The 20,949-nt window shown below is 27.3% G+C and overlaps 2 protein-coding genes across 3 annotated transcripts in view; one reads left to right on the forward strand and one right to left on the reverse strand.

The window, feature by feature from the left end:
* LOC119678072 (dedicator of cytokinesis protein 1-like) overlaps window positions 1-20,949 on the reverse strand; it is a 133,890-nt gene that overhangs the window by 24,354 nt on the left and 88,587 nt on the right. The window lies entirely within an intron of this gene.
* Window positions 5-19,028, forward strand: LOC119682368 (dedicator of cytokinesis protein 1-like; the record flags this gene model as incomplete). The annotated part of the gene is made up of 20 exons (XM_038095784.1): window positions 5-28; window positions 109-1,053; window positions 1,113-1,259; window positions 1,968-2,166; window positions 2,243-2,379; window positions 2,444-2,595; window positions 2,668-2,888; window positions 4,009-4,138; window positions 4,205-4,379; window positions 9,458-9,571; window positions 13,490-14,330; window positions 14,394-15,442; window positions 15,523-15,796; window positions 15,859-15,971; window positions 16,065-16,180; window positions 16,245-16,331; window positions 16,839-16,917; window positions 16,989-17,156; window positions 17,219-17,375; window positions 18,509-19,028. Coding segments are annotated over 20 exons (5,415 nt in total), but the record flags the coding sequence as incomplete, so codon positions are not given.

Genomic DNA, 20,949 nt, shown 5'->3' on the forward strand with positions numbered 1-20,949 from the left:
TGCGGTTAATCGCATTATTAAAGCAAATGTAATTTTTATTTGTTTATATTGCACACTTTTTTTATTAGATTTTCTAAGCAATACTAAAATTGTTTATATTTTATGCAGCGCCCTCAATCAAATCAACGCACTTCACGTCCCTTAAATAAATACTCCCATAATATATTACTCCATGTAAATGCATTTGTATGCAAATTTCAAGAAGATTCTGATCTACTTTTTACGCTTTTTGACGGCGAATCACACAAACCGATAAGTGAAAATTATGTGGTCAAATGGTCACGTACCGGTATTGCGCGTGATATCGATCAATTTGATAACAATCGTGTACTCTTCACCGATCTAAGCAAAAATGACTTAAGTATATCGAAGATTTATCTTGTTTGTTATGCGATACGCGTCGGTGGTATGGAAATGAAAGAGAATGACTCCAAGCGTGTAAGCATAACGAATACGATGCTAACGGCGGCAAGTAAAAAGAATTCACAACTTTCGATCAGCTCCAATGGTTCTTTTAATAATACAGAGTACATAATGCGACGTCCGTTCGGAGTCGCATGTAAAGAAATCACACCCATAATTAACAAACCAGAAGATTCAAAGGGTAATTTGGACTTACCTTTTATAATGTGTGAAAAAGATAATCTGGATGCTACATTACGCAAGTTAATTGCTAATAAAGATATAGGTAAAATTGATTCTAAAATGGCTGTTACTGTTGAAGTGCTACAAGGCGATATAAAACAGATTAAAGAAGATTTCCCACGTTTAGTGCATACAAATGTACCTTTAGCGCGTAAAATGGGCTTTCCAGAAGTTATACTGCCGGGAGATGTTCGCAATGATTTATATTTGACATTATGTTCGGGAGAATTTGCGCGTATTGCTAAAACATCTGAAAAAAATGTTGAGGTTACAGTATGTGTTTGTAATGAACTGGGACAACTTGTGCCGGGCGTAATGAGTATAGGTGCTGGACATCCACCCATTGATGAATATAAATCTGTCGTTTATTATCATGATGATAAACCAAAGTGGCAAGAAACATTTAAAGTTAGTTACATTATTATAATTTTTTGTTATATTTACAATAAATATATTTTAATTTTTAGATACATGTGCCTATAGATGAATTCAAACAGTGTCATTTAAAATTTACTTTTAAGCATAGGAGCTCCAATGAACAAAAGGATAAGTCTGAGAAACCTTTCGGCTTATCATATGTAAAATTAATGCAAGATAATGGAACTACCATAACTGTAAGTAACTTTTTCAATAAAAATAGAGGATATTTCTCTTTAAATAGATGTCATTGTTATCACTTATGTTCTAAATATTTTACCCACAAAGCCGTCAAATTTTCTGAGCTAGAGCAGTATAACTTGATTGATAACCAATCCTTTGGAAGCTTTCGAAAATATACTCTTTCCAAACGTTATAAAAATTTAGTTATACTCATACGTTCTTCACATATATCACTCTCTAGCCAAGTCTATTTACCTTTAGTCATTCTCGCATTGTCTTTCTTTTTCTCTCATCTCTGTAGATCCTACCTGCGATTGCTACCAACACGGGAGATTTAGAATATTGCTTAACAATAATAACTGCTTCCTGATAATTCCAACTCAATCTTAAGTGTTTTCATTTAAGATAAATTGTAGAGTTGATATTTTTATCTATGAGTATGATCTTTATATGACCAAAGTGATCAATTTTTTTCTTAAACAGAATTTCTTCAAGAATCAATGCTTTCTTATAAAGTCGCATTGGTTGCCCTGTAGACGATGACAATTGAATCAATAATCTAGTTAAATACATTGAATCCTTGCATATAATACAAATTGTGTATATACAGTTTTAACTCAGCTTAAAATGTTACGATAAATAAATAATTTGTTAATTTAAAAATATCTACTAACGGGTGTTTCTAAAGATCTAAATACATGTTTATAATATTATCATTACAGCAAGGACTACATAATTTGGCTGTATATAAAATCGATCATAAAAAATTCGACAAAACGAATGCGAACTCTTATATGGAACTGCCAGCTACTATCATTGAATTACAGGGCACAAAACCTTCCATAACTGGTTTAAATTTATTGCCAAAGGATCAGTGTACGATTTGTGTAAATCTTTGCAGCACAAAATTAACACAAAGTGGTACGTATTCCAAGTTTTTTTTTAAATAATATATTATGTGTAAGTATCATTTCTCAACAATTTCTAAATTTTTTAGTGAGCTTATTGGGCTTATTGAACTGGTCAGCACACAAGGATACTTTGGAAGAATCCTTAAATGCTTTATCAAATGTACCTGGGGAAGAGGTTGTGAAATTTTTACAAGATATTCTAGATGCTTTATTTAATATATTGGTAAGAGTAATATAACACATTCAAAGATATATATTTGCAATATATAATTTCTTTATTGTTTTAGGTTGATAATGACAATCCTCAGAAATATGATCAGTTAGTTTTTATGAGTATTATACATCTCATTGAAACTGTTTCAGATCTGAAGTATCAACATTTTTTGACTGTATTAGATGTATATATAAATCAGAGCTTTTCAGCAACTTTAGCATATGGGTAATCTAGATTTGAATAATTAATATTTTTTTTTTTTTGAAATATTTAACGATACATTTGCTTATATTGCAGAAAATTAATTGATGTACTTCAAAAGAATATTAAGGAAGCAATAGAACCAAAGGAAAAATCAGTTGATGGTGTTGAGATCGATGAACGTATTGAAGTGAAGCGTTTATATAAAACCACAAGATATTTACATTATGTTATGAAATTTGTTATACGTTCAAGAATTTTATTTGCTGCTATCAATGGCAATTCAGATTGTGATGATTTTGCGAATAAACTTCATGGTATGGATTTATCTTAATTATTAATTTATTATAATACACACAGTGTTTATATTATGTATGATTTTATTATGTGTATGATAATATTATTAACACGTTATTATTATAATTATTATTTTTATCATTAAAAATTAATAGAAGTAAATCGATGTACTAATGCACAAAATACGAAATATCAGCAAAATGTATTCGCTATGTTAAATCTAGTCTGTATTAAATTTATGGGGGCAACGGATCTTGATTGGTACTGTAACATTCCATGCACTCGAAGACGGCAGCGCCTGAAAATCTCCTGATCATAGTGGTTTATATAACACACGTAAATTATTTTATTTTCTTTATTAATTTTTCTTGGAGATAATATTACAACCTATGGAATCTTTATGCTATTCCGAAAGATAGTCTTCTAAGTTAATCAAGTCAAACTAATATATTAATGAACTGAAAAATAAAATTTGTTATATTGAGATGTTAAATTACCTTCGTAGGCCATGGACATATTTTATTTCCATATACCTTAACATATTACTCTACATTACCCCCTTCTATTCGGATTATTCTTTTTTGTATTAATTTTCAAGAATGCGACAGGATGAAACAACAACAACTGGTTCAGATAAGATGACCTGCACGTGTGTTTCACTCTGCATTTCATAGAATTTGCAGCTATAAGCTTTATTTAATCCCACTTTTGAAATATGGTAGCTAACACAGAAGTATGTCTAGTTTAAAATAAGATGTTTGATATTAATCTAAGTTAAGATATCTTTAGACTGCAGATCATGTCATTTTCATTGTTGGCCTAAATTGGATGTTAGGTATGCGTTAGACCATTGGTATCGATTATGATTTTGCAAACAGTATATATTGTTAAACATAAATATTTTAAAATAGTATTTAGCTTTTAAATTTGACAAAAAAATGCTAAATACTATATATTTTATAAAATTTTAGAAAAGACTTGAGTATTGTTTTAATCCATTATGACATTAAAACCACTAGTATATGCATTAGTTTTATTTAATGTTAAAAAATCTAAATTATTTTGTTTTTCACACTATTTGTTATTTACAAAACATATTTATATTTTTTTTAATTAATTTTCTTGTTGGATTTATTCTAGAATTACTAGAAATGTTCATAAAAATGATCGCTTGTCCGACAGATCTATTAAAATCAGAAGGAGCTTTGCTTAAAAATTTACATATAATTGCTACAGACTTAATGCAAGTTTTTGATTCTGTACGTTTAAGGTAAGTTTTATTTGTTGTAATATTATTAAAAACATTTTTTTTTGATATATTTTTTTCAATATTTAGCATAGTTATTGTTAATATATTAAAACAATTCCCACCACGGCGTCTAACACAATCAAAAATGGGTTGCATTAAAGATTTTGTTGATTCAAAACTATTTCATTTACCAGAATGTCGAGCTATTTTATTGCCGGTATTTTGCAATCACATTAAAGATAGACTAGAGAGCAAAGAAGAGGTGAGTCATGTGAATAAATATAATTAACTTAATCTAATTTAAATTGCTATCATTTGTGTTTAATTAATTTTATTTACATTTCAATGAAAAGCTAATATATACATATTATAACATTGTTACTTACAAGTAATACACTTTATCTTTCGAACTTGCTAATGGTATATAATATGTAAAATTAATGAATAGAATATTTTTGACGTTATCTTTAATTAAAATGATTTACATATTATTTACAAGAAAAATTTATGGTATAACGAAATCATTGCAATAACATAAGCTTTACAAAAATAAATTAAATATTGCAAATTGAAGCAATTCATTTCATTTTATTAAGAAAAAATAGAATTAATAAATCTAAACAAAAACAGGAATTCATTCATTTCATTTACAACTTTGTTTACTTAATTAAATTTTCAAATAAATTAAAACAGATAAATCCATTCACAATTGAGTTTCTTGCAAATACATATAAATATAAAATATTAGATATATACAAAAACAAATTTAGACATGTAAATCCATCCGCATTCAAGTTTTTTGGAAATATCTCTATATAAAAAAAATAAAATTTAAAAGTTTTTTAAAATAATTTTGTATATGGAAAAAATAAAAATATTTAAATAAAATACTTTGAAGTATTTATACCAGTGCTTCGAACATGAACTGAACCATAAACTGACAGAAGAAATTAATATATATGCCAGGTTAAAAATCGGAACCGAATCGATATTGTTATATTTCAACCGATATACATTTTTGAAGCCCTGATTTAAATTCTAAAAAATAAAATATATTAAAATTTATCTTTAAAAATAATTAAATTGTTCATTGAATGGAAGTGTTTTTACTTGTTTTTAAACAATGTTATAATATAAATAATTTATTTAGAATTATCTAAATTATATATACAAAAGTTTTTATACAATTGTTTATTTAAATTTTATGTATAAGATGCTTAAAATTTTTTTTATCTGTTTAATACATTTTATGTATAGGAAATTAGTATATGCATTTTTAGCATGTTTCGTGTTTGTCCAATAATATCACATATTCACCATTTATTTAAACAAATTATGTGTTGAATGTTTGTTGTTGTTTTAATATAATTGTTAATGTTGCATTTTGCTTAGCACGTTTTTTAAATAATATATTATAATATTCAAACCAATATGCACTAAATATTTATAATACTTGTATATGTCTTCAACCGTATTTATCTATAAGTAATTGACTGGTTTTGTTTAAATTAAAATGGAGTTATTTACAAAATTCTGTTTAAGTGTAATAAAATAAATTGATATGCACTGACTGTTGTGATTAATTCAATAAAATTATTTCACAATTATATTATTTAATATACTCAAATCTTTTATATATTAGTATTTATATAGCATGTATATGTATATTAGTAAGGAAAAAAGATATAAGTTTGTTAAGTGTTTATTAGAAATTTTGTTCTGTCTGTACTGATTATAAAAATTTTGACTAATAATATAAAGCAAATATATATAAAGTTATACATATAGATACACATTAAGAGAGTATGGTTTATACTATATGTATTTTATCATCAAACGATTTATTTTTTCGTGTAATTAGAAAAAAAAACTACACCAAATATCGTAATGATGAATTAAATAATCATACATACACATTCATATATAGTTTTTTTACTAGATCCATAGCATTTTTTTTTTAAATATGCATCAAGTATTGAATATATCACTTTATTATATTATATAAAACTCAATTTTTATCTTATAAAATAAAATACTCCAAATCATTATACTAAAACAGAACAACTGTTGAAGGGTATTCATTGAATAAAACTTCAAATGTTATATAGTTATAATAAAAACACTATACTACTGTACACTACTGTACGGATGTGTAACTTACAGCAAAGCCTCAAATACTGCTATAAAACAATAACAGATAGCACAAAATCTGGTTTTAAGAAGACTAATTAAGGTTCCTTGGTATATTAGAACAACAGACATGCATAGAGATCTAAGAATTGACTCAGTGAAAAAGTATATCAAGGACAGAGCCCTAAAATTGTTCACAAAAGTTGATACGTTGCCCAACCCCGCTCTAACAAACCTTAAGTCCACCTCAGGACGCACAGAAAGATATGCTGATCTACAGTCCGTCATCAGTTAGAAAATAAATAAATGATAATGATTCTAGTATAGTTAAAGTTTTGTGAGGGATAAGACCCCCAGCCACAATATAGTAAAAGTGCGCAATAGCACTAACTCAAATCACAACAACAACAACAATAAAAACAAATTTAAATATATTATGACAAGTGATGATACTTTACAATTAAGAGAATAATTGTAGTAGTTAATAACATTTTTATATTGTTGCAGTTTATCCGTTTGTTCTAATATAACATACCAGGTAAATTTGTTGGTAAAACAGCAATAACAAATAAAACAAGTATGACATTGGTTTAAATGTCTAAAACACATCTTTATTTAAAGTTGGCAGGGTTTAAGTCTAACAATCTAGATATTATGTACGCATAATTAAATCCATGGTACTACTTAAGCTATAATTTTTGTAATAATTTTTAGTCGCTTGACACTTTCTGTTATATTTTCCGCGATCTTAAAAATCTTCACTTCTACACTTCTTCCAAGTGTTTAGGATCGTTTCAGTACCGACGCTTGAATATTCTGTGTACTGTTATCGACATAAAAACGCTTTTACCTTTGGTTATACCTTTGGTATAATCTTTATCAGACAACACAATAAATTAGTCTTCTTGGCCTTATAACAACATAAAGGTCTTATATGAAAGATATTTTGCATATTGCATTTGTATAATAGAAATGGTTATTTAAACAATAATCTGTGGATACTATTCTTTTTACTCTCTTAAAAACCGTAGAAGCACCTCGGCTATTAATTTTAACTTTTAGTGAATCTAGAACAGTTTATATATGCTAGGGCTATCTATTCGATTATATTGATAAGTATTTGTCAGTTTGGTTTTTGGGAATCTTTATTATCTTTTGTGTCAGTATATTATCATCCATTGTTGAAGCATAAAGATGGGGGTAGTAATCAATGACTACTTAGAGTATGCTCTACCCTCCCTATTTGCACTTTTCTATTGTGTTTCCTTTATGGTTTTAATTTAGATTGTACAATTTTCTTCCTTCCTGATTTTACTATCATAAACTAGAACTGTGTTATATTAAGTGCGTCAGCTTAGAGGATTTTGTATTACTTCAATATTGGTTAGTGGAACACTATTATTATTTTCTTTTGTCTCAGTTTTGCTAGATTAGATTAGATTATGCTGGCAGACCAAAACCCCACGCCTAGATCATTAAGGTCCATTGCGATACCAGATCAAAATCTTATTTTAGCGATTGTATGCATCACTTAGGTTGCGCGTTTCATTAGCAAAATTTATTAGGATTCCAACGGAAACCTCAGGTATGTGCTTCAGTTCTGTAAAACTGACAGCCCCCAAATATTTTTGTTGAGTTCGCGAGAGAGCCGAGAGAGAGCCTCTTTTTTGTTATCAGGAATGAAATTATTTGTTTTGATTTTCATTATACTCTAAATTTTGTCTATCTATCTATCTATCTATCTTGAAGAAATGCACTGTCACGTACCGCTGGAGTTTTTATTCCTTCCTTCATATTGAAGGTGCCTGGTATTGGCAAGACTGTCAATAAAACTCTGACACAAAAGCATATTTACAATTGTTTATAACACTACTTTAAAAATAATAGGTGTTTTCAAAGTATATATACTAGTATTAGTGGTCAGCACTGAAGATACGCTGTTATTTCGATATCGCCGGCATGCAAGATTTCAATAGAGATTGCTATTTTGCGCATTTTTTCGCGGTAATTGTTACGTTTAGTCCTTGAGCTATTGGTTATCAGATAACGCGTCTACTTATTGTTATTTGTTGTTTATCAATGAAAAAATTGTATATTCTAGTTGATAATGCTAGATAATGTGAATATTTTTTTTTTGCTAATGTAGAAGATTTTATTGATATTGCACCTCGATATCTTGGGAAAAGGTTCTATGCGCTTCAATGAGGTAATACAATCGATTATGATGATCTCGAAAAGTTAGATATATCGAAATATAGAGTAGTGGAAAAAGTTGTTGAAAATAGCTGACTCATAACAATCCTTTCGAAATCGGCATATTTGGGTAGTGTGTATAAAGCGGGAAATATAAAGATAAATTTCAAAAATAAATGTTAGTAAAATTCTTTATTACCACTAATATTTAAAAATATTCAATAAAATTACACGATTTAAAATTGTCGTGCTTGTATATGTTCTGTTCTACTGGAAAATGGATTTACATATACTTATAAATGTGAGTCAATTACAATAATAATTGGTATTGTATTGGTTCATTACTTTTTAATTAAATATAATTTCTATTTGAATTATATTTATACATCTTTGAATTTCTGATTTTATTATATATATATTTCATTTCATATACAATATTTTTGTACAATTTAGTAAATAATATAATTGAATTTTTTTTTATATTTGCACGTAACTTTTACGAGAGTATCATAAACATTTACATATATATATATATAAATATTATATATATATGGTTGGCTTAAATCACTTCATATTAGTTAGTAATTTAGAAATAATTGAATTCACATCAAACACATTCCTTTATTAAAACCGCGCTCACATTTAAAAGTTGCACAAGAGCACAACAACTGCATCATTATTATTTATCATCAACCATCACTGGGTATCCTTGTTGTAATAATTTACAAATTAATTAATTAGTTAATATATTTTTAATAAAAAAGAAAAACACAATTTATTCATTTGAATGTCACAAGTTTACCTTTTTTTGTACCTAATTTTGGATTATAATTATCTTTATATAATTTAGTTTGAACTTCATTAAATAATTTCTTACCTATTCCAATTCATGCCATTTTTAATGTGCACATAATTTTTGTAAAATACTTTTTTTTTTAAATATATAAATCTATATATTTTGTATCAAAATGTTTGTCTACTCCATACAATTTATATACACACAATCATGATGGTTAGGGCGATACTAAGTCCGATATCTGGCAACAAGAAAAAAATCTCTCAAAAGCAGCCAAAGTGCTTGGACAGTTAAAATCACAACTTCATACACGTGAAACAACGGCTAAGCAAAAGGTAATAAACAAATAAAAATAAAAAAAACTAAATCAACAAATACAACAACAACATATAGTATAGTATATATAATTATTTTTTTTTTAATCAACTACTAAGCTGAAAAATGTGCCACTAGTGATTAGTAAAGAGTTTTTCTTAAGTTGAATTACTAGATTGTTTTTCACGAATATTATTGGGTAAAAAATAATGTTTGACTGCAAATCTTATTCATTATAAATAAATAACAAAGTACTAAGAATAAAATAAATAGTTTATTTAAGTTATTTCCCTCGGTCTATTCTGTGTAATTATTGAATGTATCTGCGGGATGTGTCCAATTTTTTCTATCTAATTTTCTAAATTTTTATAGTAATTCGACAAATTATATCGAGTAATTCAGCACTCAGTTATGCCCAGAGTAACTGAGTTTCTAATTTGGGCAATATCGTAAATACATACGTAGTTTATCCAGACAATTCCAGCTATTGCATCAAATAACAATTTTGTTGCAGCTAACAGCACCAAATTCGTTTGAATTTGTTTGACTCTCTCTCTCTTATTTAACAGATCTAATACTTAGTAACTTTTTTTTATAACAATACTTGAAGGTAGAGTGAGTTAAAACCATGGACTCATAGTCAATACTGATTTAAAAAGAGAAGTTGACGATATTCAACCTCATTAGTGTAATTATCATCGCTGCAATAGGTGTAAATATGTACTGATGAAGAAAAAATAAATAAAGATGTGATAACTGCCGTACATAAATATTTCAAATACTAACGGCTCAACGTTTAATAGATCATTTCCTACACGTTCTACACAACGATTCGTTTCTTCGTATCAAGAATATATTGACACCTACCGTAAGGTTGAATATCTTCAAGAGGTTTCAGTTTTTTGTATCAAGTTAGTATTGACTTTTAATCCACAATTGCAACTCAACAAGGTTTTCAACAAACCTACCTTAATATTAGATTAAAAATATTTGACTATTGTAAATATTCTATGGATTTAATAGAATATTGTGTGTCGAAATATATTTAACTTCTACATATATTGGATATAGAAGTTTTCGAACATTTATTTTTTTTTGTTTTTCCAGCTATATATAATAAGATAGCAAACATACGTATTCATAAGTAGTTGATTATATTATCATTTCTTCTTTTTTAATATTTAAATACATAATTGATTCATTTTTCAAAGAGTTCTGAAACAATCTTAGTACACGGCATCAAAAGAACACTTTTACGAGGTACGCCAGTGAAAAAAACACTTGATTTCACTTTGTTTATTTTCAAATGCAAAACATTTTACTGCAGTTTTAGTTATCATTTTTTGGCTTAAATGGCTTGTAGCACTGCAAAAACAACAACAATTAACTATTTACTTGCAAAATAGGTGTGGTTGGATTCTGGTTTGTTTTTAAGTATTTAATATGAATTTATTTGTTATTAAAATAATATGCATTTGTATGTTTATTGCTTTGAAAAGTATTCTTAAGCTTCAAAATTCGCGCTGTTGTGCTGTGCTCAGTTATATATAATTTAAATCAAATGATTTTATACAATAATAGCTTTTATAATACCTTATAAAATCTGTAATAATTATATTACATTATAACTATATTATATATATATTTTATTAATTATATAAATTATTATTATGGATAAAATTAAGATTTCTTATGTAGCCAATATATTCAGCTTTTGTTAAATGTTGCATTAGTGTAATATCAAACATTATAAGTAAAGAAGAATTTATCTAATACTATAATAACTTCAATATAAAATAAGTACTATATATAATAGTTATATTACTGTATCTTTTTTGTAATTTATTTCATATTAAAACAAACGATATTATTTATTATAATTATTTATTATTTATTTATTATTTATTATAATTATTACAATAATTGACATAGAAGAGTCGTGTTAACCAGTATAATCTCTGAATCCGATATAATATTAATGATATTATTTATCGTTACAACTTCCGATATATCATAACTTCATATTACGCATACATCGACAATTATTGGAAATGGAGAACTGTATTTGAATATGACCGCTATCTGTAGATCTAGCCGCTATCTTCTATATATATTATATATATATATATAATATATCACTGTACCCTATTCTAAACTCAAATTTCATAAGAATATGTGATTCTCAACATATCTTTATGTAACAATCAGACAGAAAGATGACTGTTTATAGCAGCAGGAATTATTTAAGACTAACTAGTATAGAGTAGAATACACCAAGCCGTCGGTATCACCGAATGAATACATCGATAACTATTGCAATGAGATAATTATTACTGATGATATTTACAAACCAAAATTATTTTTACAAACTGAGGCAATGTTCTCATAGGGATCTTATATTATTTTTTTTGAAGATATCGTCTTAAATGGTTTCTGACATGTATAAAAAATTTAAGAGTGAAATCGCCCAACATCCGGTACTGAGGCCAGAAGAGTCCTATTGTACCAGTTTCACCGTCAGCAGAGCCCATTTACCTACGGAAGGCTAATTGAAACCGGAGGTCGCCTGGTATCAGCAGTTCGCTATTAAGGTCGTCACTAACTCCGCGACCAAGTCTCTACAGCCATAGCTGATCCACCGTAGATTAGAGGGTTGTTCGGGTCTCATTCGGATAAACATGCATACCAGAGACAGAGACATGCATAGACAGGGACAGAGAACAGAGTTAAAAGTTTATTTATACTATCAATCAAACCCAGGGTGTTTTTCTTCACCCCGAGCAGTTGTTGGCTAAGAATAGATTTCTTTAGATATTCCTTATAGCCGAAATGGAAGAGATTCTGATTTTCCGAGCTCTGATTATCAACAATTTTTGGTAAAATTCAATATTCTGACCACCTTTTTTAAGCTTAGTTTTTGAATTATTAGGCTTTGAAAGTTGAAATATACTAAAATTCGTTGTTAAATCTTGGGATCAAAAGAGCTATAGCATATGTAATAACTACAAATTAATATTTATTAGAATGTATAACAAAAAATGAACCAGAATTGGAAAAACACGTTACTCAATCGCTTAATATTTATGTAATGGTTAAAATTTTTTTTGACTATATTGGTTTCTAAAAGACTTGGTCCCAGAAAGTTATTTAGTCTACAAAGAATAAAATTCGATTGTATTGAAATTTATTAGGAAAGCATCAGATTAGCTGAAGAAAATGTCTAAAAAATATCACTAATATCGTTAAGTTTAGGAAATTGTTTATAAGTGCTATCCCAGACCTTTAATCGAAAAGAACTCAATTTCTTGGTGTGATTTTCGATTAAAAAATGCTGCCATGACTGGGACCTCATATCAGGGCTAAGAATAATTATTGATGTATCGTTTTTACAAACTGTTCTGGTGTTTTTTTTTTGACAAAAAATATACAAATAATAAAAGGTTTTCAAACAAATATGTATTAAAAACTATAAATAGCTTTTACTTCTTACCAAAGCAATATATGATTTACAATTAATTTGAAACCCAATAGATTCTTATTGTTAATCTTATTTATTTTGAAGCTGTTTTGAGCCAGTGTGCTTAAGCACTTATACTCTTTTTTAACTCGAGGTATTTTCCAAAATCCCTCTTTACACCTTGACTAGATTATTGTTTATCACTTCACCAGACTAAGCATAATTGACCTCAGATCTGCAGACCTCCCCGAGGAGCCTGTAATGATTAATAAATTGAATTTATGATAAATTATTAAGTTATTTTTAAATAATGCTGTTTAAAATTTATTTTATAGTATCAAAATTCCCACACAGCGAGGTCTTATGTTAATTATTATATATGTTAAACTAATTATATTATATATCTGTTATACCTAATATTAATTATTCAACAATATGAATAATGTATTTATAAATGTTATATGTATCCTGCACACTATAGGTAATAGAATGTATCAACATTATGAACAATATATTGAAATTGTTATATCGCACGGACATCGGTTACACACACAATGACGTGCGTGATATGATGTTAATTCTTCTACGTACCGTCATTAAAACCTCTCACGCTTTGGATCGTGAAAATCAACTAGTCGGAAACTTGGTGGCTATAATGCTGGGCATATTACAACGCATGGATGCTGCACATTATGAAATCTTTGTGAAGCATTTAAATAATCGCTTTGAATTACAAGATTTCATTATTGAAATACTATTAGTATTTGAAGAATTAGTCTCTCCACATCAGAAACCAGTCTTCCCACGTGATTGGATGGATATGATTATGCATCAAAACACTGTAATACTAGGATCATTGCAGCACTTAACAATCGTTATAATCGATCATTTCTTTGATCCATTTGAAAAACAAGTTTGGTCGAATTTCTTCCAGTGTTCCATAGCATTTCTTATACAATCACCTCTACAACTCAATGACTTTAATGACAATAAACGTCAAGTTATATTCGCCCGTTATCGTGACATACGCAAAGATACAGCTCATGAAATACGTAAAATGTGGTTTCAATTGGGTGAGCATAAACCAAAGTTTGTACCACAGTTGGTCGAACCGATACTAGAGATGAGTATGATACCAGAAGTGGAACTGCGTAAAGCCACTATACCTATATTCTTTGATATGATGCAATGCGAATACTACAGTTCGAAATTGGTGCACGATAGCTACGGTGATACAAAGCGCAATAACGCACATTACAAAGCAAACTTCAATGAATTCGAAACCGAAATGATCGAAAAATTAGATATTTTAATTGGAGCAGGTTAGTAGTAAATATTATTTCGTTTTAATATTTGTATAATTAATATGAACCGTTATTTCACAGGTAAGGGAGATGCGCAATATAAGGAACTATTCGCCAAAATTTTGTTAGAGAAGTGCCAAGCACATAATATACTCAACATAGAGGGCACAAAGTTTGTTAATATGGTTTCAAAACTAATGGATCGTTTACTGGAATATCGCTGGATTATACAGGACGAAAGTAAAGAAAATCGCATGGCTTGCACTTTTTCACTGCTACAATTCTATTCAGAAGTGAATCGCAAAGAAATGTACATACGCTACGTTTATAAACTGTGTGACTTACATATGGAATTCGATAACTATACTGAAGCTGCTTTTACTCTGAAATTGCACACTGAACTACTGCTCTGGGATGACACCGAGCTATCCCCATTGTTACGTTCACATCGCCATATAACTTGTCGTACACATCGGGAACTTAAGGAAGCGCTTTATTATGAAATTATTGACTATTTTGATAAGGGCAAAATGTGGGAATGCGCCATTGATATGTGTAAGGTGCTCTCACAACAATATGAAAATGAAATCTATGATTATCTAAAATTATCCGAACTACTTAAGAAAATGGCACAATTTTTCGAAAAAATTCTTAAGGAATTACGCCATACTTCAGAGTATTTCCGTGTGTGCTTTTATGGTTTAGGTTTTCCACGTTTTCTGCAAAATAAAGCGTATATCTACCGTGGAAAAGAATATGAACGTTTGAGTGATTTTTGTACACGTATTTTGGTCCAGCATCCACAAGCTGAACTGATGCAAACACTTGAAGCACCCGGTGAGGATATAACGCAAACAGAAGGACAATTTATACAAATCAATAAAGTGGAGCCCATAACAGATGAAGTGTTTGCTAAGTTTAATGATAAAATTATTTCAAATGAAATTGTTAAATACTTTGCATCGAACAATGTGCAAAAGTTTAAATTTTCAAGACCTTATCGAGAAAGTACTGGCGCTGAAGCTGACGATGTACGTAGTTTATGGCTTGAACGAACTGTATTGACCACACGTTTTTCGTTACCTGGCATATTACGCTGGTTTCCAGTAATTGACACAAGGAAATTTAAGGTGATAATAATAAAATATAATAATAAATTAAAAAAGTTTGAATTATAATTTTAAATTTTTTAATTTGTCTTTTTTTTTAGATATCACCGATTGAACTTGCTGTTGAGACTATGAAATCAACAAATAAGGACATACGGGATTTAATTATTGCACACAAAAATGACGAGAATATACCAATAAATCCTTTAAGCATGAAGATCAATGGTATTGTAGATCCAGCAGTAATGGGCGGTTTTAGTAAATATGAAGATGCTTTCTTAACACCTGACTACCTCGAAGAGCATCCTGATCATAATGATTTAGTTGAAGAATTAAAGGAACTGATTGCCTCACAAATACCATTATTGGAAATAGGTAAGTGTGTTCAAATATAAATATGTATGTAATACCTATATATTAACCTATATATTTTATAGCCATCGCTTTGCATAAACAAAAAGCACCGGAAAGTCTTAAACTATTTCATGAGCGACTGGAAACCTGCTTTGGAGATATGCAAGCAAATGTGGAAAGCAAATATGGCAAGAAGGTAATTAATATATATATATATATATTATATTTAGTGTCTAAATTTGTAATAAATACTTATATATAAATTTATAAATAATTTATATATCTGTAGACCTGCGACTTGAAACTAGAACGTGATTCGGTTATAATGCGCCGAAATGCTTCATTCTTGCCCACAATGTTTGATGGTAATAATCGTTTATCCGAAACGAGTATGGGCTCTTCAGAGTAAGTTTATTATATGACTGCAAAAACAAAGTTAAAATAACAACATTAATATTTCTTAATGTAGTAGCGGATTATCTAAATCAACATTCTCAACAAGGCCTCAAACCAGTTCCATAAAATCAACTTTTGCCAGTTTTAATTTTAATCCTAGGTATGAATACAATTATTTTTTTTTAATTATAAACATAAACAAAGTAATATCATTAATAGGTTTCAGTGGCCATCATAGCCACTGTATGCTGTATGCTTATATTAATTAAAACTCAATACAATATAAATACTATATATTAATAAAATAAAATAAGAAAAAGTAGTTTGTTTGTCTAATCAATTTATATCTTTTTACTCTATTTTTCTTTTTACATATAGCAGCTTAAAAATTTAATTCATAGCATAATAAAGTATTATTTTATTTTATTTTATTTTATTTTCTTACAATTAGCATGAATTTCATTCATAAATTAAATAACAAGCTAATTACTAAAAACAGCTAATAATTTTTTAAAGTTGCTGTTTTATTTTAATTTTAATTTTTTTACAATGCATTTATTTGCATTTATTTTTTTTATCAAAATTTATTGGATTTTGGTTTTTGCTATATAAGTTTTATAATTTTTTTTTTGCATTTTGTTTACGTTTTTTTTATGTTAAAAAATAGACCAAGTTTAGGTCATTCGCCCAGCACAAAGAGTAAAACGAAAGATAAAACTCCTGCAAAAAGACGATCTATTAAAAAGGTAAATAACAATTTTTTATATTTATGTGTTAAAACATATTAATTTACATATCTCTTTTTATTTCTACTTAGTTGGATCGTGAAACGTTAAGTCTGCCAGTAGCAAATAGTCAATGGTATACAACTCCTCTTACTACAATAACTTCTACGCCTGAACGTGAATCAAATACTTCCATAACAAGTGCTTCCAATACTTCATTGTGTTCGAAAACCAGTGATCCACGTGTATTAACAGAAGAAGTAATAATTTTTGAACTAATAATTGAATATGTTTTTAATATTGTAAATTATATATATTTTAGTTAACATCTAAACGTCCTCTGCGATCTGAAAAAGAGAAGGAACGTCGTTTATCTCGACCAGCAAGTATTGCTACACCCACCGCTAGCATGAAGGGATTTTCAACACACGAGACGCTTTCATATTCTGGTGCAGAAAGCAGCAATAGGAATTCAGTTGGTACGTATAGAAAAGTTTAACAATATCAGTCTATTGTAGCCCATAAATGTATGGTATTATGATATAATACCACCGTACAAAAGTTTAGGTTTCATATTAATGTGCTCAACGTGATAATTGTTCAGTCATAAAGTTTACGGTATTCAACCGTTAAGGAAAACCAATAAAAACGCATGCAGTACCTGTCAGTTCTTGGGATAATACTGCTTTTTGCTTTTGTTTTTTGAAAATTTTTTGATATTGCTGGCCCCTACTTTTGATATTTATTCGATTAAGGAGATATATCTTTTTCCTGGCAACAGTCGACTATATTTATGCTTATTACTATAAATGAAACTCGATTAGTGGACTTATATTGACATTATATCTTAATCATAATGAGATTCCATCTTACTATCAATTTGCCATTATATTCATATGAGATATAGGACATTCTATAATCGGTATATAAATATATAATCATATTTATATAGCTACAAAAAGATAATGAATGTCTTCTTTGAATAAACATCCTAAATTATAGTACAAGTTTTTTTTCTCAAATAAAAAAAAATTACCTGGAAAATATAGTGATTTTTTCTTTATAACATATATATATATATATTATCTTAAAGACTAACATATAATATAACCCGATATTGTGTTATTTCTTCAGTGATTCAATATCCACTGACAGACTCTTCATTAAATAAAATACAAATGTTACTCTGAGAATGCATAAACATGCACTTACATATAAATATCATATGTATGTACATGGTATACACAATAACAGATATATCTAGATTTACATGTAATAATGAATATCTTCGAACATATCCCAAACGATCATACCATTTCCCCTAAGTTAAAAACCATTTTAATTAATAAATTAAGCTTAGCTTCTTTTCTTATACTTAAACGAACTATGTTGAAATATTAGACTAAATTTAAAAAAAAATACTTTATTTTCTATTTGCCTTATAATTATTATATTATTGATTTATGCAAAAATAAATTATGTTTTCGTTATATGAATATCACTTCAAAGACTAGCCCAACTAATTCCAATAATAATATATTTACAATTTCAAAAAATTCATTCTTTCCAAATTTAAAAACTAGCTTTAATTGTATAATTTTTTATTCCGTAGATACCACAGACTCTACATCTGAGGAGGATCTCATTCCACCACCGTTACCAGCTAAAACACGCGATTCAACTGATTTTACCAGTTTAAATTATAGCATTGATTGGAATCCAAACACATTTTCCATAAATTCATTAAGTCCAATGGGTATTATTACTACAACTAAAACCAGTATTATCAATACATCATATGAATATGTTGAAGCGAAAAATTTTGTTATTACCGATGACAAGAAACGTCCACCAACACCACCACCAAAGCCTTCAAGAAATAGTAAACACATTCCATAGAAAGTACAGAAGCTAAAATTACTAAGAGCAAAAGAAGCTCGCTCCAAAGTAGAGAACTAATTACAGTCTCTAATACATATAGAAATGATGGTGTGTATAAAAAAAAATTAAAATTAAACGCAAATAAATCACAATTAGCGATTGTGAAAACAAAAAGTGCCAAATCAAACATTTGCCTCTCAGAACTACCAAAAATATATAAATATATTTTCAAAAGTAATGAAATTATATGCACAAATCAAAATATAAATTTTAATATTAACATTGTATTGATCTTTTATAATTAATTTTTTTCTTTTATATACATATATGTAAATGATATTATGTTGAATATTGGCGTCATTTTTACGATTTTTATAATTCTAGTTTGTTAATAGTTAATTTTAAGCAATAATATTATTTGTCTTCCTCAATTTTTAAGAACTTTTTATGATTTTATTGATTAAAATTAATATTAATATATTTTTGTGTCATTAAACAATACACTTTTTTGTATTTTTCGTTTGTTTTTTTTTATCAATAATTCATAAATTGATAATTTAGTGATAATTTAAAGTTAAAAAAAAAAATGATTGGTATTTACATATTAAAGAATTCACGTGTTCATTTTAGTGAACATTTAAAATAACAAAAAAAAAAATAATAGAACAAAATTATGTATTAAATATTACATTCATTTTCTTATGACAAAAAGTGCCACAAACAAATTTTTCCAATTTTATTTATTCTAAAAAACTATATATGTTTTATTGTTAAAATAAAAAATAGTCAATTTATTTTAGTGAAAATAAAATTTAAACGAAATTTGTCAATTTTAGCAAGTTTAAACAAAATATTTACAGTTTTAAAAAGGAATATATTATGTATACAATATTAAAGAAAAACGCAACGCACATTTATGTATTTATAGCAATAATAATATTAAAAATATAATAATGTATTTTTTATTACTAACTCTCTATAATACAATACATATAACAAACATTTTGAACAAATTTTTTAACAGAAAAAGAAACAATGAAGCAACAAATTTTTACAAATATTTAAAAAAAAACTTTTTAAATAATATTTATATAAATGCATTTTATTATTAGTTACTTATTTATTCAAATATTTTATCTATTTGGAATATTTTATAAAAAGATATATGCAATTTTAAAGTAATCAGAAATATATTTTAGTCTTTTTATATATACTTTACACTGTACTATTATTATAATTATTAAAATATGTAATAATATTTTAAGTCAGTTTTTTTTTTGCCTTCTATATATGTAATTTAACGTTGCAATAATTTTAAAATGCCTTATTCTTATCTTTTAAATATTTTATATTATTATTTTTATATATCTTATGTTTTAATATGTAATTAATTTTTATAGGTTTATTTTTATTGCTTTTTCAATACTAATATAATATATTAGTTATAAAAAATTTAGATCTTTGTATTAGCCAAAGAAATAATAGTTTTAAATAAAGTCAATAAAAAAATGTAATTTATTTAAAAAAACGATGGAAAACTTTATTTATATAAATATAAAAATATATAAAAAGAATTCATTTTGAAGTAAAATTTAAGTTTTTATAAATTAATTTTCTTCAACGATTCGTTTCGTTACAGTAATATCAATTTTTTTTCAAAAATCTTTTTATTTTCGCCATAAAGTATGTGATAAAATTTTAACACAACTAAAAATATTAATAAAAATACATTCTAAAACTATGCTATATATAGTTTTTAAAATGATTAAACCTAAACACATACTTTTACAAAACATACTTTTAATTGGATTTATAATAAAAATGAAAGTGATATGAAACTGGTATATATTCTAGGGATTAGACTCTACTTGATGACGAAGTGAAGTGTTCTTAGATACCATTGCCATTGGTAGTGGGCACATAGTCAGGTGGGCTAACCGCATTGCACATTTGATTTTTTCCTAAATCAATTAAGTAAATGTTATAATTTTTTGATTACGCAGATTACTTCTATAATTATTTGGTTTTTAAGCTGCAAGATCAATGATTCTCAATCTCTTATTAATTTCATAATTCGTCGATACACAAATAATAAAAAAAGTTTAAAAGAATTTTACTTATATTACTTAGAATTTTACTTTAAATACACTGTGTAAAATATTGTAGTTTAGG

The sequence above is a fragment of the Teleopsis dalmanni genome, chromosome 2 (assembly GCF_002237135.1).
Source record: "Teleopsis dalmanni isolate 2A chromosome 2, ASM223713v2, whole genome shotgun sequence".
NCBI lineage: Eukaryota > Metazoa > Arthropoda > Insecta > Diptera > Diopsidae > Teleopsis > Teleopsis dalmanni.